Genomic DNA, 25,311 nt, shown 5'->3' on the forward strand with positions numbered 1-25,311 from the left:
TTATATCCCCAAGAGCAATTAATGGCATTGCCTGCAGTGCAATTCAGTAAAGAACTTGGCTCTGGAAATAAAAATCAAATGACAGGCAGAGTAAACTTGATTTGCTGTGCACTTCCTTCTCCCTGTGGCGATTTTACAGTATACACTTGTGGTAAGATGATTTAAGTGTTGACAAAGCTGGAATTAAGATGTTCACCAGCTTAGTTCAAAGCACTTGACATGCGGAAAACAACATTAACAATGCCACCGTTTAGATGGCTTCATACGTGAGTGAAATAGTGCAGTACTCAGAATTCCTGTTACCAGTGTCAGTAAGCATTTCACCTGCCATTTCACTAATATCTGCACAAATCACTTCACTCAGTCTTCCATTTTTTATTTTAGAAAAGTTACAAGCGTGCATAACAGGCACGCATATGTGTGCACACCCGTTCATTTGTCTGATGTCCAGTTTGAAGCTCATTTGAGTCAACCGGAAGACTCTTGTTGACTTTTATGAGCTTTGGATCAGGTCTTAAGTAGACAGTCAGCCATCTTAGCCATTAAGCTGAGTGTAGTTTTCAAATGTAATTCATACTGATACATTTATGAACTAATTTGCTCTCAGAATGTAAAACTGACAGATGATTTGACTGTTGATTTTCATGTGCCACTTACAGCAAGAATCGTCCTGTCTCTTTCGACCAAGTCTGCTAGCTTATCCAAAAGATGGCCTCTTTCCGATGCATCCATTCTCCTCCAAACTGAACCTAGAGAAAAAGCAAGGCGAGCTGCTCTCACTGCTTTGTCTGTATCAACCTGTCAAGAAGGAAGGAAAAAACCAAAGGCACTGAGGTGAGTAACATTACCAGGCTTATGAAATTTGCTGTTTTACAGCCTTAGTCACATGATGGGGTTTGGAACTGTGATTAATAAAAGAACTGTCCAACAGTGCTATTCTAGACCTGTTGCTTTGATCTATTGATACATTTCTACCCATTCACTGGATGCATTACCTTGTCAGCTTCCTGGATCTCACAGATCTGCTCTCCTGTTGCTGGATTATATACTGGGAATATTCTCCCACTTTCAGAATTTTGCCACTCATTATTGATGAAAATCTAGGAAAGGAAGAAAAGTCATCAGTCCTCCTGCATGAACAAACAGTAATGTATATAACAACAAACTCCTGGGAAAGGCTGCAGATTCTATTAGAAAAGAGTTGAAACTTATTTATGCCTGTGAAAATCACAGTTTTCAAGAGTTCAGACTAAGGGTCAGCCCCTGATGTCTTTCTGTAGTTTGTGGCAGTGGCACTATAGAAACAACATCAAACTCTAATTAACTTTGTTGACATTCAAATTTGGTTCAAAAACTGTAACAAATTAACTAAACCGAGAAATACCTGTATCAGAGAAAAAGCCTTGAAACTGCTGGAGACAAGACAAAGATTTGGAGTAATCATTCAATTCAGTAAGTAAACATTTGGTCACTGATACAACCCAGTCAAGGCTGAATAATCTCAAGCGTCACAGTTCTTCAATACACAGTCAGTTGATTATGGCTACAGTGATGGCTTGCAGCACAGAATTAACTTGCTTATCTGCTTGGAACACGGAAATTGTTAAATTCTCTCAGTGTTGACATAATTTTAATTGTTGTGGGCAAACCAAATTTGAATTTTAATGGTGCTGACAACAGCGGTCTTGAGAGAAGTAATGACAAATGAGTTTATTTAAAGTTGATTTTTACTGGTAGCAGCATTCACGCCAGTTACTTTCTATTGAATGGCTTTCAAGAACAGGACACAATTATTTATTAGCAAAAATGAAAGAAGTCACCCTAGGAAAACAACTGAGTAAAAGGTTTTCCAGGTATTCAGACTCTTCCTGTCCTTGAAATCAGAATGGAAGTGTCCAAAGAAGTCCAAACACCATATGGGTTCCTTGGAGTTCAGATATCAGTGGTCTTTCATTGTCTACCATGAAATACAAATTTAAATGTGTAAGGGGAGGTTCTGGCCTCATTGAAATCCATGGGAATTTTACTGCTGAATTCACTGGAAGCAGGAGTTCACTCCTAGATAGAAGGAATGTTCACCACCCTTTTTTGCATAAGGCGTTAAGTTGTGTTTATAGAGACAGGGATCTTTCTCTGGTTAAACCAAAGCAAAGCCCCATACCCCATACAGATCCTACAACTGTGGATAAGTAGAAAGCTGAGGGACCCTTCGAAAGATCCAGGAGTCTCACTTCCAATCGGAGATACTCAGGTGGTAGAACTTGGCCTATCTTTTTAGATCACGGCTACAGAACAAGAATGAATGATGTATTAAATACCGGTCCAGTTTCCTCACAGAGCCACCAGAGATGCTCGGACAAAGATCTGTCCCGCTGTAGGCAGACTAAACACCACAAACCACTTGTCCAGAGTAGTACTTTGCCACCTCTTTAATCTTGCACTTTCTGCTGGCTTACTGCGATGCAATAAAGAAGCTGTTACCTTTGTACTGGTACATGGCTCAGGTCAGCCAGATGAGCTGAGGGAGACGATGGAAGACAGTTCATATGTAAAGACTTTGCTTAAATGGTATCAGGTTGTTGGTTCCTTTTTTGTTCACTTTCTTTATAGCAAAGTTTGATGTGGCAAAACCAGGACCAAAAAAAAATTACATTTTTTCATGTGGAAATAAATGGAATGTAATACCTGTCTTTTCTAGTCAAAGAATAGTACAATACAATTATAGATCAGCTGCTGATTTTTTAGGCTTGGAATAGCACAATTAGGATAGCTGCACCAGCCTGCCAACTAAATAGTTTAAAACTTACTCTAACTTGAGGATTAACAACTTGTCTGATGGCAAAAAAAAGTGTATCATCAGCATCAAAATGCTGGGTGTTTAAGGAAAGAGGATCATCTAAGCTTTAACATATCTGTAAGGAAGGTGGGGAACAAGTAGAGCGCTAGTCATAAATTGATGAGAAGAAACTGAGCTGGGGAAAAAACCCAACGCTATTGTGGTAAAAAAAGGAGCCAAGAGAAAATACACTCAGAAGGCTCAAGATGAACAGTTGCAAGACCAAAGGGTATAAAATGTCCATAAAAGAAAAGACCATGGTGAGGACACCGGTGTGCCTGTGCATTTTAAAGAAGGTAAAGAAATTGCACACTCACATTTGCACATGAAGGCGAAGATGCATCTGTAGTTTTTTGTTACCAGACAGGAGCTTGCTCAACCTATTCTCCAAGCCAAATGGAAGCCATGTAGCTGTGTTCTTCTCAGCAGGGCTTATTAGCTCAGGCTCAGTGCCACACTAACTGCAGTGACATAGCCTCTGGCTCAGAGCTGACTCATGTCTGGCTGACTGAGGACATGGGCAGAAGGAACCAGTGCCTGCCTGGAAAGGACCTTGGCCGTATAACAACTGAAACAGAAAGCAACAATTACATGTGCTTTTGCTTTTATGGATGTGTTTCTGTTGTGTTTCCTCATCTTTGCTGTGCCTCTAGCCTCAGCCACTTTGCGGTGTGCCCATCCATCCATTTCAGAGTCCATCCTTTCTTTACTTTCCCCCACTTTTTGTTTTGGATTTCAGAGGTGGCTGAACCCAGGACCTACTGCACCATTACCCATCTGTCGCTTTCTTTGCACTCTCTGTTCATCTTGAACCTGTTCATGTCCTTGGACTGTAAGCTCCTCAGACCATGGGTGGTGGCTTCCTGCTCAGTGATTACACTGCTTTGCAAACCGAAGTACTGGAGCTAACTCAGCCAAAATAAGATAACAAAAGAATCACCAGTATGATCTGTAGTGACCAACACCATAAGCTGAAATCCTCCGGTGTATCATTGTCACTTTTTGGACTGTAAGTGAAATAAAGAAACTGAGATCTGTGACCTGTGTGGATGAAGGATGTTACTGTCATCCTTTCCACTGAGTTCGGTCGAGTTAACCCCACGCCCAGAATATGTGGGGGTACGCTGAGGAGGGAGGGGAAGGGAGAAGAGCTCACAGCTTCAGGAGCAGATGGCCGAAGGAGATGTAAGGATGTTTGTTTAAGGTTACAGTATGTATGTAAACACATAGGTTCCTTGTGTGATCTGTCTTGAAAGAATAAAACAGTTCAGTTGAGTGCAAGAACCTGGGAAGTGGTGGCAACTGCAATTCAGTACTCTTCCCTTATAGAAGTGGTCTGTTCTTTTTTTAAAAGATTAAAAAATATTAACTACATTCTGCTGGGATGAACACCTATCATCAGGTTTGCTAGTACACAGGACACGTATTTGTTCTTAAAATACATTTCACCACAGGAATAAGAAATAGTGCCTTGGAATTACAAAAGAGTGTTGCAATTCAAGTTGACTGGAACTGTAAGGTGTATTATTTTATTGAATGCTCCATTTATCCAATAGATTTAGAACAAGAACAGTAATAGCTAATATTTCAGATAGGACATGGGAAGGATCTATTTGGCATAAAGTTAGAGCTGAAGGCAAGAGAAATTGCTACTGTTAATGGTTAATGTTAGTTTCTTCCTGTTCCACTTTCTATAAACAAGGTATTGCCTATACAAGCTCATTACTGTAAACTGAGCACATTTAAATTGGCAGTAAAATCAGAGTATTTACTCTAGTGCACAAATAAAGTACCTAGTCCCATGTTTTGGAACAGTTTCAAGTCTTGAAATCCAGCAGCTGGCGGCTTTACAAGCAAAACCTTACACTTAAATAATTCACTTTTGAAAGTTTTAGGTGTTCTGTGTCAGGTAGTACCATTCAGCAGATATTCCTACCACCAAGACACAAATTCTTTTGCAATAAATTTGCATTCACAGGGGCTTTTATAACTCTTCCAGCACTACTGACTCCAATGGCTGTTGATTAAACGTATATATCCTGTACATTTAATCTGACTTTCATTATGGCCACTTCGTAAAAACGCCATGAAATGGACAAGCGATGACACATTGCAAGAACAAGGAATCCCTGCAAAGTCTCAAATTGGGTTTTTTCCTGCCTTATTTATAGTGACCATGGTAAAGGCTAACTCTAAATCAGGGAGAATATTTGACAGCAAATGTTCCTATCTATGGATTATATATAACCCATCCTAAACACCAGATGAAAAAGGGGTAACCCTAGAAAAAAGAAGGGCTTGCTTCCATGTAAATCATGCTACAAATTGGACAACACCCAGCGAGTTCATTGTTCAGCCTCAATTGTAAAGGCTATTCACATTTACTATTCCCCTGGAATCAATGTTAATTAAGGCTGACTGGGGCTATAAATCAGCCTTTGGTTTTTACAACTTAATTCAGCATTAAGCATATATATGTAAATAAAAGGTAACTGATTAACCACTTGAGTTTTCCAGGAGTTACTGAGGTAATTTGTTTTTGTTTGAGTCCTAGTGTTACCTTTTGTGATTGCAGTAAGGAAAAGAAAAAGTATATAGTATGTCATGTATTTGCTATGCGGTATTGTGAGTAGTTAAATTATCTGGCCTGTTGGGTGCCATCAACAAAACTGTCCCAAAAAGGAAGAAGGAAATACTTGAAAAATTGTGGAACACATGAACATTTAGTTTGCCATCTACTCTCAGTACAGCCAGTAACTGCAGTAACGTGAAAGCAGGAAGAGAAAAGGCAACCTTCCTGTTTTACTTAGGTGTCCTGGTCAGAAGAGTCATTTGGCCAAGAACAAACCCAACTGGCAAAACAGACAATGCCTCTTGTAAGTCAGGAATCTGGCTGTAGTTAGCATACAGTGGTCTAAGGGGGAAACGAAATACTCTTTGTTCATCAGCAGAACAGGGCAGCAGCTGAGGTGTGTATGTGTGTGGGATGGACCGTGAACATGTCCTTGGAGTGTCATCATTCTCAAGAGATCTCATCGTAAAGGTCTCTTGGTAATTTCTGTTCCTGTCCAAGTGGAAGATGGAGAGGGCATGGCATTTTCCTAAATGAACAGGCACATCCCTCCTAGTACCGACAATAACCTCGTCCTCATACACACATGTTCTGATAGGTCTTTTGATAGAACTTTGCAAGCTAATAGTCCCACCACATATTTGCTAGGTTCACATTCTGCCCATGGTTAATTACGTACAGTCACTGTTGACAGCATTCCATAGGACTAATCAAGGAAGCAATCTGACCCATCCTACAGGGCATGTGACTGTTCAGAGCCTTTCAGATACCATATCACACAAAAAAGTATACAATGGAAAAGTAAAATACAAAGTTATAATGTAAAAATCCAAGTTACTTTGAGACTCTGCTGACATGTAGTTGGAAGGAAATCATATACTGCATTTTGCATAAGACCTGCATTTCAAAAGCATTATGCACTGAGTTCAATAACATTTTTGGATGGTCATCAGGTTTGAAATCAAGCCAAGAGTAAATATTTTTAGCATAAAGCAAAGCAAATTAAGCTTTGCAAATAAACAACAATATCTTGTTTAAGTAGGCATCTGTCCCAGTTGGCTTACTAATAATTAGCAACTTACTGTTCATTTCAAACCATGCAGGTAATTGGAGTGGTAAGTAGTCAAAGAGAAAAGGATGTGTACAAAACAAGGCTGAACAATCTAATCTGCAATGCAGTAGTAGCAAAATTTAGAGCAGGGAGAAAATGGATAGGATTTTGTGTTTTCATCACTATTCACCACTGAGGAAGTACAAACCAACGATCTTTGTGGGGGTGTGTATAAATATAATTAATTAAAATGCAGCACAGAACTAATGCCTCCTTTGCAGCTCTTAGTTGAATGAGATTTGGTTTCGTGGCACTACAGATTCCCTCTGATGTCCACTCAGGGGCTAGCCCTGGGTTTGGAAAATAGGACTGATTTTTTTTTTTTTTTTTAAATTCCCTGGGGATTCCTGCATGCTCACTGCCCCTCTTTTTGTATTGTCTTCCCTTGAAACATACAGAAAAAAAGTAATTTGGGCTCCTTTAATTCATAAGAGTAATCAACACAGATGGCAACAATGTAACTTTTCATTTCCTTTCTTGAAAATGTTCTCAAATGATGTGTGAGTGAAATGATGATCTACATTCTTAATTCGATATTGCTTAGTGATGATGTCATCAGACATTTTCTTCAGGCTCCCCAGCTGTATAAGTAAGAACTTCAGCCAGTGGACAGACAGTGGCCTAGCATTCAGCTCTTTGGAGGTGGAATTATTTTCCCATGGATTTAATAAACAATGTTTTTGTGCTGTTGCAGCTCCAGAAATGGTTTTTGGTACAGGAAGAGGATTTTAACATCCAAATAATAATGGCTTCCCACAGGAGATACGGTTCTGGATGAATGGAAGAAGGAATGGGAATTTCCTAACTCAATTGATTTACTAGCTGGTTATAGTTTCATTCCATCAAAGATCTTTTTTTCATATGTGACTTTCTCCTTAGAGACCTTCCGACGTTAAATCTGCAAGGATGGGGGAGGGGGCATCAGATGCCAAAGTACTTTATAAGCTGTTCGGCCCTCAGCATCTTCTCATAGTTGAAGGCATTAAGAAATACCTAATGGCACTTTTTTTTTTTTGGGGGGGGGGGGACAACACACGAGACAGGACACGACGACACATACAACAATTTGAGAGGCATGCAAAAAATCCAGCAGCAGCATTTCCCTTGGTAAATAGTGCATAACATCCCAGATACCGGGCACCTGTGCCTCAGTCTGGTCAGGAAATTTCATATCCTTTCCCATCTCAGCAACTTCATTTCCTCTCCTTTGGAAACATTTCAAGAGTCTTAATGATTAGTACAATTGCAAGGGAATGAAGTAGATTGGATTGCCAATCAGAGGTGCAGCTTGTTTGTTTTCTCAGGCTTTGTTTTCCTTCACTTTTATGGCTGTCTTGATACAACAAATCTCTCACATTCTAGCCAGAGCGTGTTGCAGGGCACTCCTGGGAGTGACTGGAAACCAACAGCTGGCTACGGAATCAGCGAAAACCTGGTTTATAAGTAAGCACTAGGAAAGTAAAAGCCAACCCCAGCAGACTGATTGCTGACTGGCCAGCGATTGATCAGCAGTGCCATTTTACTTTATTTTTAAGAGGGGGATTGTTCAGGTGAACAGCAAGAGTTGCTGCTCCCTGTTGGCAGTTCACAAATCATGAGTAATGGGCCACAGACTTTGAGGCCAACCTCCCCAAACATTCTCAGTGCAGAATCCTGCTTCTCAAGGCAATCCATGAATGAGCCTTTCGTTGGGCAGTGCCAATGACCGTATTGCTTTCAAATGATACACCTACAGAAATCAAGGCAGGCTGGCTGGTGTGAGCATACAAAGAGAAATGGTTATCATGTCGTTCATTATAGTTACCACAGAGCAGCACTAGTCCTGCAGAAGTTACCCAGATTTTGGTTCTTGTAATGAGATGCCTTTCAACTGTGGAGGAACTGTAATTGTTTTAAGAAGAGTAACAGTGACCTGTACATGAGTAACACTGAACTTTGCACTAAATTTGATTGTGGCAAGCAAGCTCCTGTGGCCATAGCTGGTTTTCAGCTACTAGAGGTCCAATCCCACCCACAGTAAAATAAAAGGAAAAATCCAACTGGTTCCAGTGGGAGCTGAATCAGGCCCCAGTTGGTGAGAAGAAAGCAATGGCAACAGTCTCCAGAGGGACATTTGCACTAGGAGACAAAGCTGTTTCACTGGAAATGTGACACCTGCTCTAGAGGTTGTGAGGTCTGCGAGGGCCAAACAAAACCAGAACATGTTGATTTTTATTTTTCTTTTTGGCTGCTGGGTTGTCCTGGCTCCTTCCCTCTCCTTACCTCACACCATCCCCCACTCCAAAACAGAAAGATTTGAAAAAGAAGAGCTCTTTTCTAAAGCTGTGTATGTTTGGGGCTGTTTGGTTTTTTTAAAAACTCATTTGGACCTCAGAGCCAGAAGGATAACGTCATGGCTTTTAGACATGGTCTACCATAAGTGGGGGTTTCCTTCATAAACCCAAGCTTGAAATTTCACTCAAGAAATCTAAAGTCCAAACTTCAGGTGTACTGAGAGGGTTGGACAATTTAAAATATTTACAAACGTACTACAGCAGGAGGATCAAAAAAGTGGAATCAGAAATAAAATGCATAAGAAGTGAATGAGGTTGATCTGGTTTCACTGTCAGCACAGCAGAACATCAAAATCTAGTAGAATTATGTTTATGCAACCTGAGTCCTATGCCAAAGGTACATGTCTGGATGAGAAGACTAGACTGTTCAGCTTCTCTGGATGTAACTTCCAAGTAGTAAGACCTGAGCCAAGCCTACCGAAATCAAAACCCACTCTTGACATCACTGGACTTTGGATCAGCAGCCAATTATTTAAAATAGGTGAATATATCAAGGTCTCAGTGACATTTCAGCATGTGTAAATGAAGTCAGACCTCAGCATGGCAGATGAAAGCTGGAGGAGGATTCATATGACCTAGTACCTCATGGTGGTATCTAATGCAGAAGCTCAGTCTCTTTCCAGAGGAGAGGAAGAGGCACTCCCTGGGGGCAGTACCTGCCGCCTGAGGCCCCGTAAGGGCCTCTCCCTAGACATTGTGGTTAGGTGCTTAAAGGTAGATAGGCTGAGTCCTCCCCGCGCCAGCTCGCAGTTAGTGTAGGTCTGGGGAACCGCACGCTGGGAACTGGGTGCGACTGGGAGGAGAAAGTGGGGGAATCCAGGGTCTCTGAGCAGCAAATGGAATCGGAGAAAGGGCTTGAAGCCTCCTGTCAGTCTGCTGTGAAAGTGGAACGTAACGTGATTTTTTTTCTCCCCTATGTTCCAAATCCCTCACAACAAATGTTTGACCTGCCTGTCTTCCTGTCTTAATTAGTCTTCTGTCTTTCTGGGAGCTGGGTCTGTTCTTTTGCAAATGGCAGCACATGAGACAGGGGAACCCTGTCATGTTTATTTTCTAAGCTGTAGGGGGCACCCATTTGAAAAAACTCCCAGCTTATCTAAAGGTTTTTGTTTGTATGATTTTGAATTAGGAAGCGTGAGTAATTAGTTAAGAAGATTAAATAAGTCTTAACAACATGCAGTAGCATGCTTGCTTTCCTCCTCCCCCCTGCCCCCCAAGTATTTCCTGCACAAAACCCAGGCTGCCAAACTGTGATGATACCCTTTTCTATTTTAGTTTCTCACTGTGCCACATACTGATATAACATCCGTTATTTCAATTCAGTCTCATTAAAGGGATTACTTTGTGCCTAGTTGTTCAAGAAAATTAATCTAAAGAGAAGAAACTTCAGATTGTATTGTGTGTTGAACTATACCCACCACAAACATTTTACTCCTTTTGACTGCCTTATTAAACCTGTGGGAAGAAACTTTACTTATAGCACATAAAGGCTTTCCTCAAAGTAATTTCTACTTTCTTTTCAAGTAATGAAGAATTCATCTGCCGTTAGTAGCACAATACAGGAGCAATAACACTTTCTCATAGTTCAGGTAATATTTCATGTATTCCTAAGAAACTAAGCTCCTGAGCTTTACTTACCCTTTCACTTGTGGGGCTGTCTTTAATTGCTGGAGAAGAACATTTACTGTCTTGATTAACTGCATCAGAAAACATTGTTTCTGAAGCCAGGATGACTCAAAAATTAAGTATGCTTTGCAGTACCACTAATAACAAAGAAAAGCCATTACTGAATGATTTGGGTAAGTATGACAGTTTTTTATGAAGTATGATCCTTGATGTTACTTACTGCAACTTAAAAGGTGAAACAATGAAATATTTCTAAAAATCCATTAAATCAGTAATGGAAAGGAGGGAGTATTTGTTTACAGAATCAATTATTGGGCTGTCACTGGGCTTTAATGAAGTTGTGGCTATTAAGAACTTGATCCTGGAAACCCTTCCACAAGGACTCATTTGAAATGGTGGGAATGAGGAGGGGTTTATACAAACAAGACTATTATTAGTCTGTGTAGTTTTCCTGTGGTTTTGCATCGTTTGTGCACTGCAAGTCTTGTGTGCTCATTATGCGTGACATAAAACAGTGTGATCTATTTATTTGTACATGGGAAACATGTTCTGCCATTTAAAAGAATCTAGCAGATCATCACTTGTAGGTAACTGCCATTTTAAATGTTCATCACCAAAGACCAAGTTCTTACTTAGAAATTAACTATGCTGCATAAATAAATACTCCTACTAGGATTTCAGACACTGTAGGCAACACAGAAAAATACAACGGGGAAATTTATTTAGACTTAAAAGCTCTGTCTGAGAAAATTACCTTATAACTACATATGAGAAATTGCTGGAATGTCAGCTTCATTTGCAGTGGCCCCTTATGGCCTGATCACCCTCCCTGGCACGATAAATCACTGGCAAGATCCTTACCTTAACACGTTTGATCTCAGCTCAGCAAGACTTAGTTTTGATGTGAAGAACTCCAGATCTGTTAGGTCAGAGACAAATAGCAGAGCCACTGACCTGCAAAGTGCTAACTCTGTATTAGACTCAAGCGAGCAGCCTTAAGCTCCTCGAAAGTTTGCCTTCACTTCTCCTTGCATCCTGAATATTTTCCAATATTACTGTTAGCATGTTTTGATAAATTATGCCAGTGACATTTCCTTTCATGTCATTCTGCATGTACAGAATCCACAAAAAGTCAAACAAATAAGCATGCAATATGAGAAGTACTATCTTGGATAAACTGTAAGAATTACCTGCACTTTAGGGCAACATGAAATAAAACTCAGTATTTATCAGTTTCTTTATTCATTTACATAAATGGCTTGCATTGGCCCTTTTCTACCTAGAACATGCTTACTAATATCATAAATAATGATATTCATCAGTGTGCTCATTAAGGTGATTGAAAGTGCCGGTATGTAGAGGTCTGTACCTACAGAAATTCAAACTACTCCTAAAGCAAACAAACAAAAAAATCCAGCTTGTGGCATTTGCATTCAAAATCTGAACTTTCACAAAGACCAGTTTTGTGGCCACTGAGTTTTGTGGCCTTGGTTTGAAACTATTCCTTATTGTCCTGGTTAAACAGTCACTTATCTCTACGATAGTAAGCAGGAGTGTTATTCTACCAGAAAATTGGATGTTCTTAATGGGTTTTGGGGGAGAATAGCTTTGCATCATCAGCATTAAGTTAAATCACATTAAGTACCCACTTACAACATCGGGATTACCACTTACGACATCTTTGGTGAAAGCCTTTAAAACAAATTGTTGTGTTTGTTAGAAGCAGCTGTGAGATAACAATTCCCAGAAGTCTGATTTATAAACCCTTTTTGCTCTTCAAGAAGATGCAGAGGAACTGAACACCTCTCCTTTCATTCAATGCTGCAATGAAATCTCTCAGGCTGGAAATTCTTTTCAATAAAAAGTCTTGGGAAGTACCGATTTATTTCCTTCTGGGGAGAAGAAACCTTTAGCTAGATTCCCTTTCCTCAGAGTTCAATTCTGATTTCTCCTCCAGTTTCTTCTGTTGATAAGCCATTGGCTTTACATATACAAAACTGGAACAGGTCATTCTACTTTTTATTATTCATAAGGCTGATCGGGGAGAACTGGGCTTAAGCTGTCAAAGTATCCTGCTGTGCTTGGATACCTGACAAATTTACACCCCAAAGTACACTGTAGTGCTAAGACTAAAATTGGATGTGAAGCGTTCTTGCAAGAGCTGATTACAGTCCCAAGCAAATAAAACACTTCAGGGTATAGCAAAATAATGCCAATGTTTAATAGAGTTTAACATTTTTATATATGACTGGCAAGCTATTCTGTAAAGAGATTTAGGCCTGCATGAAAAATGAGCTGAGCTATTTACCTTTAAATAGAAGCAGACTAATAACTTTGAGTGTGTAAATTAAAAACATGACCCTCGACTTTTGCCAAACATGCAGCATTAAAAACATGGACTAAGGCAAAAACAAAACCTAACTATACAGAGTTTTCCTTAAATGAGCTAAGTAGGTTATAAGTCTTGTCAATAAAAAGCCTTCCTTAAAAATAAATGTTCATATATGCAGTCCTGAGATTTTTTTTTCCCCCACTTCCTTTAAAATTCATATTTCTTTTCCCCTTTCTAACCAAATTCCCTTTTTCTCTGCTGGAACCCCTTGTAATGATACCAGAATGTGGACAAACCTCATTAGTCACCCTGCTGTTTACAAGACAGGATTTATGCTCAGTGTAGTGAACACAATGACACATGATCACTAAACGGCTAAAATCACCATCAAGACTTCAACCTGAGAAATTTTTCACCCAGGCATTGCAAATACTATTGGCATGTAAAGGTATGAGAAACCATATTAATTACAGTGAACATATGTCACCCAATGCCCAGCTTTCTGCAAGGAGTATACCAATAACTAGCCATTTGTGAAGGTTAATTTCATGCAACCTTTGGCAGTTATCTGGTATAAGGTATGTCACCAATTCAATCCATTAAGTAATAACTAAATTCTCAGGGGACCTAGCTGAAGTCAAATGTTGTTATTCCAGGTTCACTGCTTTTAGTCTCCCTGAAGACCATTTAGGCCAACAGCTGGAAGAGCTGACTACAAAGGTTCCCAGTCACAGGGAAAGGAGAGCAGGTAAAAGCTTCAAACCAGGAAATAAGTTATCAAGCATTTGTCCTGTTGCTCCCTCAAGGAGAGAAATGAACTGAGACAGAGAGCGAGAGCATGAACACGTTTGAGTTTCAGCTAGAATCCAAACATTAAAAGCAGTTGTCTTGGCTGATGGGAGGAAGGATGTGCTGCACCAGTCGCTGGGCATGTTCTGCCCTGGGCTCCTGGTTGTCATCTAAATAGCAGGGCCTTCCTTCTCCCTCCACGCTGGAGTGCCTTACTAAAACAGAACCTTTGAAAAGTGAATAGAAGCAATACCAGAGACAACCACCTGGACTTCCAGTACTGTCACTGCATTGCACCAATGGAAATAATACTCCTCCTTAAACAGGAAAGTATAGAGGGGAGCAACAACGCAAGCTCCAGCTTCATTTGAACTCATTATGCAGATCTTCCAGCAAGGAGGGCACTGCCTCCCAGACAATGCTCAAGGGAATAATAACAGGGATGACAACTGATTAAAGTGACACGGAAAGAGAGCAAAGAGCACAAGGAAAGGAGTCTTTCCATCTATACTGTGTGCGCATGTATAGGTGAGCGCACAGAAAAGTGTGCAGTTCATACCATATGGAACTGTAGACATGTAAACACTGGCTCTGAAATTCATCTGTATCTCCATTTCCCAGAATAGTACATACAGAAAAAGAGGTTTTTCTCTTCTAGTAGTCTGGCTGGTTTAGCAAGAGATCCTGCCTCTGACACTGACCTACTGTCTGAGTTAGTCATGGTTACACTCCCACAAATTTAAACACCCCCATCTGTGAAGGAGCCTTGTCACCAATTTCACAGTGAGACTGAATCAATTAATGCTTTCTAAAAGCTTTGATGGAAGGAGCAGAATATTAACACTTGGCGTTGAGTGATGCCTAGCTAAAAATGTCTTTAGTAATATAACAAATGGATTTTAAAATCACTGTCAAAGGGTTGGACTGCCAAGAGTAGGTCATCATCAGCACAGCTAACCCATTTACAGTTCGGCTCATACCACAATTTCAGATGGACAAGTGAAAAAGTAACACTTGATTCTCACCTCGCAGGAAAACAGCATCCCATAGACATCACAAAAGACAGAGCAGGCCATTAAGTAGCTGTGGTAAAGAAAGTGTGATAAGGACAAAAAGAGGAAGACCAACAAAACATCAAGCACTGATGGAAAAGGGGGTGAAGGCTTAGCCAGATGTCCTGAAAAGCACGTGTGGGTGCAGGCCATTCCAGTACAGGACTGCTGCAACCTTATGTCACAGCTGAAGGAACTGGAGAGAATAAAATAAACCCCTTGATTTGGAAAGGCCGGTGGTAATTTCTTGGTAGTTTCTAACTACTCAAAAATAAATTTAAACTATTTCTGTTACAGCTGAAAAAAAAACCCATAAGCAAATATAAAATGTGTATGTTGTGGTATACTGGTAAGTTTTGAAAATACCCAGTGGCATCAGGACAATGCTTTTCTGCCTGGATGCAAAGAACGTTTAAAATAAAGTCGAAATATGTTTCAAACAACAAAATGAAATGGTTCCTTAAAAAATAAAAATAATCTATGTATCCAACTGGCAGTTACATAAATGCCTTCTCAAATCAATTTGACAATGTAAAGAAGCATTAAAGCCAGTTTAAAACTAATTTCTGTTTTAAGGACATTTACACCAGCAGAGTGGTAAATAAGAGTGAAGTGCAATGTCATGGGAAGTGCTTTAGTGGCTAGGCTGAAAAGACTTCACAGGGTTTTTCAACTAACTAGTCACAATTTTCGTCTAGGTCATCTTATAGTTAGGAAATAAAAGCGCAAGTACCTATAAACCAGCATAAGAAATCAAGTGTAAAAACGGGTGATCTGGACTGTATCATGGAGAGGAAAAAACCTAGCATTTTTTGAGCGTAAGGGGATGAGAATTATCAGAGGCATACCACAATTTCTAGGTATAAGCTACACAGGCAGGACAAGTCAGGCTGCAGAGAGGGGGGAGTAGATCTGTGTGCAAGGAATTCCAGGGATATTTCTTGGAAGAGAAACCTAACACATAACATAGAGCCACGGATATAGAGGCAGTATAGATCATGAAGGATAATAGCAGGAGGGAAGTACTGACTTCTGGATAAGAGCAACTGAAGTGACACTGAAGTGGCACTGAAGTGGAAAAAGAGTATGAAGGCAATATGACTGTTGCAAAAGTAACTACATTATTAGTTCTGTGAGAGCTGCATTGAGATAGTGTGTAGAGAACATGGAGTTTTCTATATCCTAATCTAAACAACATTTGACATAGTCCTGTCAAGGACTAAAAATTGTGTCTGAACCCCTGAGAAATGGTTACCATATAAATAATTTCAGCTTCATTGCAGGAGAGAAACACATGAAGAAGCCCTACTCTCTGGGATACTAAACTTCAAGAAGCGGATTTTTTTTTAAAGAGGAAGTAACTTAGAAACTCCCTGCTTGAAGCTAGGAAATTAAAATCCATAGAATCAGCATGGAGGCTTAAGAATGTGAAAGAGTCAAAGAAGATTTGCATTCCCAAGGCTAAAAATGGGAAGCACAAGCAAGAAAATAAATGGGGTGGCTAAGCAGGAAGATAAAAGAGGAAATGTAGGCCAAAAAAAAAAGGACTGCAAAAAGGCTGCAAAACACAAAATAAAAATTAAAAATTGCTACTAAATATTCTGAAGAAAACTACCAAAAAGGTAACACAAAGAAAGCAGCCAAGAGAAGCCTAAGTTAAATAAATAAGCAAATATAGGTTGTGGGAGAGTCAGTAGGTTCCAAAACCAACCTGGCTATGAAAGGTATAAAAGGGAGACTGAAGATATTACCAGAAGTGGCTGCTCATTTTTGGGGGATCTTAATTTGGCTACACCAAAGTAGGTTATATTTCTGGCCAAAATTTAGTATGTGTAGTAGGGGCCAAGGAAGAAAAGCAGAGCCACTAGTTTGAACGCTAGAAGATGACAGGTAAAATATTTGTTCTGGGGAATCATCTTTACTAAAAATCTAACACCAGCAATACGCCAAAGATCATTTAAAGGCCATGTCCAAGACAAGGCTGCTTCAGTCACAGTTGTGCTGCAAAGAGTTGAAATAAAGTTCCTGAAAGAAATCTGAAATGCTAATGCATCTCTTTTGTTCCAGTTTTCAAAAGCTGAGGCATCAGGAACCGCACAAAAGCCACTAAGGATATACCAGGGTGGTGGTGGTGCTGATGGTGCTGATGTATTAGAGTGGTGTTTTTTCCACTGAAGCATGAGAGAACAACGCCACAGCACAGACCTGGAAGGACCTTCCAGTTGGAGAGATCCATTTCAGACGAAATGTAGACCTGAGGTTCTGACCAGCTCTAGTCACTTGAGGCCAAATTTAAGGCATGCTGACCTATTCACAAGAGGATAAGATCAGCTTTTATATGGCAGTCAAATAATACCTGTATTTACCTGAAATAGCAAATAGTTCTCCTTTGGAAATAAATCAGTCTCACTTTAGAGTAAAGCCTTTACCTGTGTAAATAAGTGTGTTTGGAATAAAAAAGCACTTTCTGATAGTGTCTGAATCAAAACTGAGGGACTTTGTGTCATCACTGCCAGCTGACCAGAGCACGCTAAGAGGACAGTGTCTCCCTGGCATCCCCTTCCCATCCACCTTCAGCAAAGAGGCTGCAGGCTGCTCTTCTGTGCAGTACTTCCTACGTCTTTGTGACTTCCCTAATGGATTTTTGTAACTCACTCACTTTAAATCGGGGCATACTGGAAATCCACATGGAAACTGGCAAAGTAGATCCTTTCTGAAACCACAACACCTGCTGTAGGTCTCTCCACAGCTGTCCCACTGGCATCCCTTTAGATTCGGAGTTCAATTCAAAGTCTTAATTACCTGCGAATCCCTCACAGATTAAGGTCTATATACTCTAGTGGTCAGTGCGGTCCTGTGTTTTAACCTCCATCTGAGGTCAACTGAGATTGAGTTGACCTTAAACATTTTCATTTGGGACACAGAATTTGATGTGGATGGTTCTCTGCTCTGAAGTATTATCCCACTTCAGTTCAACAAAGCTGGAATGTATTATGTTTCAAGTCGTAAGGTAAAAATCTAGTTCACCGGGCTCTCTGGGAAAGGAACTGACTTCAAGTGAACAAGAATGAAGTCTTTTTTTTTCTTTTGTCAGTTGGAGACTATTTCAGCAATGCTATTGCAGCAACGCTTTGATGTGGCTTCACATATCATACTTTTAGTAATGAAGTGCTCCTAAAGCTTAGTTACACCGCATAACTTAAAATTGATGTGTTTCATTCATGTCACAAAGGTAGATTGCTATTAAAAGTAACAGAAAATGCTGGTCAGTAGAAATACATTTTTAGACAAATTCTGAAATACAGAACTTGTGTTTTGGAGAAAAACCAATTAGGTGTATGCCGTCTGAACAGGATTTCCTCTATTCATTTGAGTAAGCACAAAAGTAATGAATGATTGGGCCCTTAGATGACAATCATTTTTTAGACTTCATCTTTCTCCATATAATACCTAGTAGTAAGTCTTCACGTAGCTATTTATGCACTCATTTGTGCTTGAGTAGCTTGTCTGAGGATTCCTCAGTAGACGACTGCACAGAACTGCAACTTTCTGAAGATTTTTTTAAACCTTTACACATCTGTGCTTCTATTATATTTATATAGCTTCCTTATAATGGCTCTGTATAGATGCATTTTTTGTCTCTCATTTCTTTCAGATGAACTAAAGTTGATGTTTTGGTTACTTGTTTCAGAGAGCCAGTTCTACTCTTTAAAAAAACAAACAGATAAAAAGTTGTAGTTTTTTTTAGAAGTGGAGAGAATTAAATTTCCAAAAAATAAACAGCAAAATGTTACAGTACAGTCTTAGGAAAGATAAATGCAAAACTGTAAAAGAAGAAATGTGACTTTATGCAGGATCTGACTAAGAATTTATGATATGGACCACTGAACTCATCTTTTGTCATTTATCTCTGTAAACCTGTGAGATTTCTTGGAAGATAGTTAGTCAAATGAGGAGCCAAGATGAATCAGCGGATATAATTTATTTAGACTTTAAAAAGGCTTTTGATGATAAAGTCCTTAGCAAGAGGCTATTAAGGAAAGTTAGTAACCATATGGTGAAAGATAAAGTCCTGCCATGGATTAAAAAGTGGTTAAGAGATAAGATAAAAAGACTGGAAATAAATGGATAATTCTCCCTGGAAAGAGGTTAATAGCAAGGTGCCCCTTCATTACTGTGACTAGCAATCGATATCTTGGTTCACCTGCTTTCCTGCTTTTGCAGATCATTAATAGTAAGGTACATAGTTTGCAGATAAAAATATTCAGACTAAGCAGAGTACTGAAGAAAATATCACTAGGGCTGAAGTTAAAAGGCACTTGGGCAACTCAAGGGTAGATGAAATTTGCCAAAGGTAGTAAATGCCTGTCGGAAGCGGGGGTTCAAACTACTTTTGGATGCCAGTGTGTTCCCAATGACTTGCAAAGTCTATGGACAGCTTATTGAAGGCAACTGTTAATGTGCATTGTAAAGAAGGGAAGACAAACGGATACAGTGGCTGTACTGTGTACAGGAACAAAGCAGTTCAAGGCAGCGAGTAGCTTCAAACTGGCAGAGCCCGTTAAGGTCTTTCAGGAACAATTTTGCATGGACAGGGAGATGGACAACCTGAGCAGAGATCATCAAGAATTTTTGGACTGTTGGGATTTATCAGAAAATGCAAATGCATCAAAACAGAAATTTAATATAGAAATAGACAAGGACTGGTGAACTTCTCTGGGAAATGTTTCTGAAGGACAGAATGGAATGCAGAATTGAAGAGGGACTTTTCTTGTCAGAAAGAAATTGTGTGTTCAAGACACATTATCCCGACTCAATAGTCCAATAGTTAGGGTCAATGCCTAGACAGCCATAGTTCTTGGATCAAATCCTTGCTCTGTCCGATGTCATGAGTATTCTTGGAGCAAAGACCTGAGTCCTGCTTTTCCTCCAGGAGTGTCATGCCCGCTGGGCTATCAAGTTGGTATCTCTCAGGCCTACAAGTGAATTATCCAACAGGAGAGAATGTGAGACTCTTCCCAAGGATAGCCAAGGTGGATAGCATCCAAAATTGGGACCCATCCACCATCAGAAAGCAGAAATCCATATTCAAGTTTCTGCTCTCTTTGCTTCAGAGCAGGAGTATGAATTTGCCTGCTCTCCAGCTCAGGCAAGTGCTCTGATTATTACTGACCCTCTGGTTTTGGTGTGCAAATAAATATATGCATCTTTTGTACTGGAATACGTGAAACTATAAACATTTTTGCAAAGATAAGAAAAACACTAATTGTATAGCTCTTGTCTTTCAATGTATCATCTGAGCTTACAGACTGGACAAAGAGAAGAAAATTTCCCCCTAGTCAGCAATATAGTATTGTACAGCTTGACGCATTAAACCAGTTTGCATTTTCCCTAAAGATTCAGTCTTCCCCTAAAAATTCAGCACAGGAAGATGTCACTGTTACAACAGTTACCTATTCAGTAATAATGTAGTTACCTGTAGTAGTTAGCTAGTTGTTGCCAGTTTCAGCCTGGTAGTTTCTGTATTCTTAATGTTCTTGAATTAACATGGTTATAGCAGCTGTATTGGAGTGAGCAAAGGCAGGGGACTGGATATGCATAAGACTACCACTGTTTCTTGATCCCTCATGCAAAACCTGGGTAAATTGGGTTTGTGCAGAAGACCTTAAAGGTTTGGGAGGAAAGACAGACTCTTATATTCAGGCTGTTAATTGGAAAGAACTGCATAAATAGTTTGCAATTGCTGTATGGATTGTAGTACTAACCACAACGTATGAACAGACTAGAAGAGAATTCAAACTGTAGAGTTAAACAAGAGTAAATCTAAATACGGTATATACCCCAAAGTTTCATATATGATGATACAGAGGGACGTATCTAGTGTCAGCATCAGATGTTCAAGTGTTCCACAAAGGGAAAAAGTAGCTGTTCTACTTGTCTACTCTTCACACACATACAAACATCTCTAATTTTCTGTGTCCCATCTTTTGTAACTGGACAGCGCTCACTGAGCTGACCCAAAAGGCTAGCTGATTTCTTCCAGTATCAGTCATTGAATCTGACTTCAAAAGGCATTAGTTAGCTCACTCAGCAAAAAAGAGGTGGGAAATAGCAGGTGTTTGTCACTTCCCTGAGTTTTGCCAAAGCTTGTCTTCAGGTCAAAAAATGACAAAGATTCTGCATATTATTCTAAATAAAATAGATTTCCTGCCTCCTATCTTAATGTCAGTCTAGAATTTCATCTGGAAAACACGTGCTGGAAATTTTGATGAAAAGAATTTATAATGGCATTCTGCAGCGTTCACTTCTGGGCAATGCCAAGAAAGCACAATGGGAACGAAAACACAGAAACTTAGTAACAAAACACTTCAAACCCAAACGCTTATCATATGAGAATCTGAAATGTATTTGTTAGTTCTTGTAGACCCAGAAGCAGTTTGCCTGCACTTAATACAAACTGCTGTATACAGTTTTCTGTTGCAGTGCTGGGCAGTTTACCTGCTCCGTGTTTAGAAACTGACCTGATTTTAGCCTATGGTATAAGAGTAGAGACAAACCCTTTTACACAGGACAAAAAATATGGTTGTCAGCCAATTCACAGGCTATTACTACAGAAACATTTCTGTACCTCTTCACTGCCACAGTGCTGTAACTTCACCCCTTTAGAGTACCTCTTTGTAAAAAAAGCTCTCAAAACCACAATTCTTCAACTTTTCCTTATGCTAAAGTTCTTCAGCTCTTTTTCAGACTTAAATCAGTTGGCAAGCAAGAAACAAAACTTAAAACATCCACCTGGATTAGTACCCCCAACATGATGCAAACTGAGAATGTCTGTTCACTCAGTTACATGATGTAGCGGCAGAGCTAGGACAGGACAGAACAGAACCCTAGAGCCATCTTTTAAAGTCAGCATGACTTACTAAAACCACTATGAAAATACTTTGTAAAGCAGATTTGATTATCCCATAACAAAGGAAGGCTAGCCACATCCTGCAGAAACACCTTTAGCCCCTCAAATGGAGATAGCAGGAGGAAAGCGCTGCAAAGGGCTCAATCCATTGGGTTGATTCCACATCTACTGTCAGATACTTGGGAGACGCTCAAGTCTCAGGAGGGAGCAGGGAGTTTCGTAAGAGCATGAAAGAGGGAGGCATCAATACAATACTGAGAAGCCTCTGATCACCCTCAGAAGCGATCAGGTTCTAAGGGCCATCAATGCAGGGGTGTGCTTCCTGTACAAAACATGCCAATAACACGTCCTTACTTGCTGTCATACTAGAGCTTATCTCACACATCTGATATTTCTGGAGCAGCCCATTTTGGGAGAGTTTCTGGCATAAAGCTGACCTTTGTAGAAGTATGACTCATTGCCAGGGAGAGGGCTGGATCCCCTTCCTACCTACATGCTCCCTTACGTACGGAGCATAGCACTGCCAGCACGCTCCTGACAAGTCTGAGGAGGGCTTGCTGTGCCACAGGGCTGTAGGATAACCTAATACCAATACTGGAAGATCCCCTGTTCCGCACATGCAATCCCTCCCCAAATGTTAATGTTAAGAAGTAGAGAATTAAAGAGTCATCACACTGAAAAGAGAGAGAATCTTGCATGTAGCAGTTTTAGTACTTGCCAGACACACAGAAAAAATTAACCCTGTGTGCTTGAACACTCATCTTCATGTCTGGTTCACATCCTGTTCACCAATTCTTATTATGTACATCTATAACACTTTATTTTTCACAGAGACCATGCCAAGGCATTAAAAAGCTGGGAAAAATATTTCTAATGGCTGTTTTTTTAAAGAAGCATAGGCTGACTCCCAATATGGAAGTCACAACAGATACTGCTGCGCATCTTACATAAAAACATGGCATCGTGCAATCTTCATCACTAAAAGTATTTTTTTTGACCAATGACATTGCCTCTGTGTGCTACATCAGGTGCACAGATGGGAAGGACTTAACACACAGCTTTCTGCTCACTTCAGTAAACCTACCAGAGAAATATTTCCCAAGTTTCAATAACTCTGCTAAATAATCAAATATATGAAAATTACATGGGTAGTATTTGTTTTATCTACGTTCTTGGAAGGCGCTTTCATAGTAATTCCAAGGATAATGTAGTGTTTTAAAGATCAATGAAGAATACATTTACTTTTTTCCCTGTACATATTACAAATCTTTAACAAATCCCATTTAGGGATTTGTGGAATTTTACCATGTTCTATCCTAACAAAACTGTCAGTTTCCCAATTTTAGAATTCCAGAAATAAAATTTCATTGGCAAAACATATTTTAAAATTACTTCATTTAGTTCAAATGTTCACAGGTACCTCTACTTTTCATAAAGAATTAACTCCCAAACGGTTAAGATTTTACATTCGGAGACAGCTTTAATAAAGAGTTCAAGAATTCTGTGTCCTGGTTGTGTATTTAAAATTCTCAGCTAACAAGCAGGAGAGAGGCTGCTAGGAATGCTTACAGATGTCTGATTTTACAAGGTTTGGGGTTGTGGGGTTTTTTTGGTTTGTTTTGTTTTGGGGTTTTTTTGCCAAAGTGCTGTAGTCTAATGTTATTTATTTTTTATGGAAGTTGTTTGTCATCTAAGACATGAAGTCACCGCTCCCCCCAAAAGAAAGAATCAAGTTACAATCCATTATTTCATTTTTGATTGTTTTTCTTTGTAATAGGTGGGAAAGTGGATCCTGGATAAAAGTCCTGCCCAAGACAAGACTCCAAGCTGAAGACTCCAATTATCTATAAATCACTTGTATTTCCTGCAGAGAAAGAGAAAAAGGAGGGAAGAGCGAGACAGACAGAAAAACAGAGACAGAGGATATGCCAAGTGAAATATTCGATACCAGGAGTTACCCGATATCTCAAAACCAAGCTTAGAAGAAACATGTTGCCATTGGTTTGGGCTTAATATTGAAATAAAATAATTTTTTTTTTACTTTTTGCATTAGTATAAAATGTGTAACATCTTACATATTTCTGAGATGATGGCACTATATATTCTGAATTATTAAAGGTTGCTATCCAGCTTACGTTATCACAGATAGGAAGATACAATTGCTGATGTCTGTTATCTTTTTCAAAGATTTTTAGAACTATTTCTCTAGTTTTAGAACAGAGAAACGCCAAGCACAGTTGTTATGCAAACTGACTGTGATACTACTCTCAAGTATTAACAACCGAACACTCCTGAAGCATATTTTACACTGAAACCAGCAATGAACAAAATTCATGCCAAATACTATTTGCACAGTATGATTGTTCCCGAAATGTAACACCACACAACATGAAGTAACTACATTCCTTATTTATGTAAACTATTTTCAAAGAAATTATATGCAAGAAACCATATGCATCCTTTAATTTGCATATTGCAGTTTGCATTGAAATGTAATGAAATCTAAAATAGTTTACTTTCCTCTGAAACATTCTTCTAAAACATGGAATTGCTGTTACAAATTAGAGGACAAATTAGTTTTGGCACCCGCTTAAAAAAGAGAAAAGATGAAAAGCTTTTAAAGTGATGATATGAAGGAAAAAATTACACAGCCTCGGCCAAAATGAGTTTCCTATCAGCTTTAAAGCTCCTGAAGTTGTATTTCCAGTAGATAAAAATGTTATCACCTTTTTCCAGTGCTGATGTGCTTATTTTCCTATTAAGTTACTCGGTAATTAGAAACAAAGTCTGACACATTGTAATCTGTTTATACGATACATTTGAAACTTCTCCAACAGCAATGAAAACATTCTTTAACTGAAGATACTAAAGATGCAAAGATTCAAAATATATAAACGAATTTAAAAATGCAGATCGCATTTACAAACAAATGACTGTTCTTAAAGCCCAGTTTAATCGACAAAACCAATTTAGTCCCATAATACACCACAGAAAGCCAGCAGATTTTTCTACATTGACCCAATGGGTTTGTTCTTAACCCTCTCTTTATGAAAATCAGTCTTAAAGGTTAGTAGGAAAAAATATGCCCTCTTGCAATATTGTTCATGGGTGTATTCAAGTATCACGGAAGTTAGTAGAGAGACCTGTTCCAGCGCTGTAACAACCTGGTGGTATTAACAGTCCTCCAGGAATTTTAAGAGTCCCTTGGGCACACAGGGTAATTCAAGAAGAAAACATTTTTATTTTCTGATTGAGATATACAGGATACAGGTATGTATAGTAACTTCCCCTGAAGCACATCAAAAGCAACTGAAATGTATTTGAGAACTATTGCTTTTGCACTGAAAATAAACCCCAACAGCTCTGTAGAAAATACTACATTTAAAGAGAAGTGGCAAAGCCAGTCCCAGCAGACCTAATCTGCTTTTCTGTTATCCTGTGGTTTTTCAGATGATTACAGGGCTAAAAATCTGTTTCCTTTATTACAGATTCAAGGCAGTCTTTTAATAGTTGTTTTTGTTTTTTTTTTTAACTCTGCACTCAAGTTGGGTAGGGCAAAATGAAACTGATTTTAAGCAAAATCCCTCCTTTAGAGGGAAAGCCATGAATTTCCCTGGCAGAACAAACGAACACAACTTACCTTGGTGTATTTGATTTCAAGGTTGAGAGTGGGAGAAGGCAGCAGATGCAGAGATGCCATCAGAGCTGCAGGATCTGCCTTCACCTCCCCTGGCATCTCAATTTTACTGG

At 39.3% G+C, this 25,311-nt stretch overlaps 1 protein-coding gene across 3 annotated transcripts in view; it reads right to left on the reverse strand.

Moving 5' to 3' along the window:
- Positions 1 to 25,305, reverse strand: part of ALDH1A2 (aldehyde dehydrogenase 1 family, member A2) — a 55,992-nt gene extending 30,687 nt beyond the window's left edge. Inside the window, exons 1-3 of one of the 3 annotated variants that reach the window (XM_009709891.1) lie at positions 25,202 to 25,305; positions 996 to 1,100; positions 658 to 798 (exon numbers count right to left, since the gene is read on the reverse strand). In XM_009709891.1, the coding sequence (XP_009708193.1) occupies positions 658 to 798; positions 996 to 1,100; positions 25,202 to 25,297 (342 nt within the window). In that variant the 5' untranslated portion in view covers positions 25,298 to 25,305. Of the gene's footprint in view, positions 1 to 657; positions 799 to 995; positions 1,101 to 25,201 lie in introns of those variants that run through there. The other 2 variants (XM_009709899.1, XM_009709906.1) reach the window with 2 other exon arrangements.
- Between the last annotated feature and the right edge of the window lie 6 nt (positions 25,306 to 25,311).

The sequence above is a fragment of the Cariama cristata genome, unplaced genomic scaffold, assembly GCF_000690535.1.
Source record: "Cariama cristata isolate BGI_N322 unplaced genomic scaffold, ASM69053v1 scaffold21510, whole genome shotgun sequence".
Classification (NCBI taxonomy): Eukaryota; Metazoa; Chordata; class Aves; order Cariamiformes; family Cariamidae; genus Cariama; species Cariama cristata.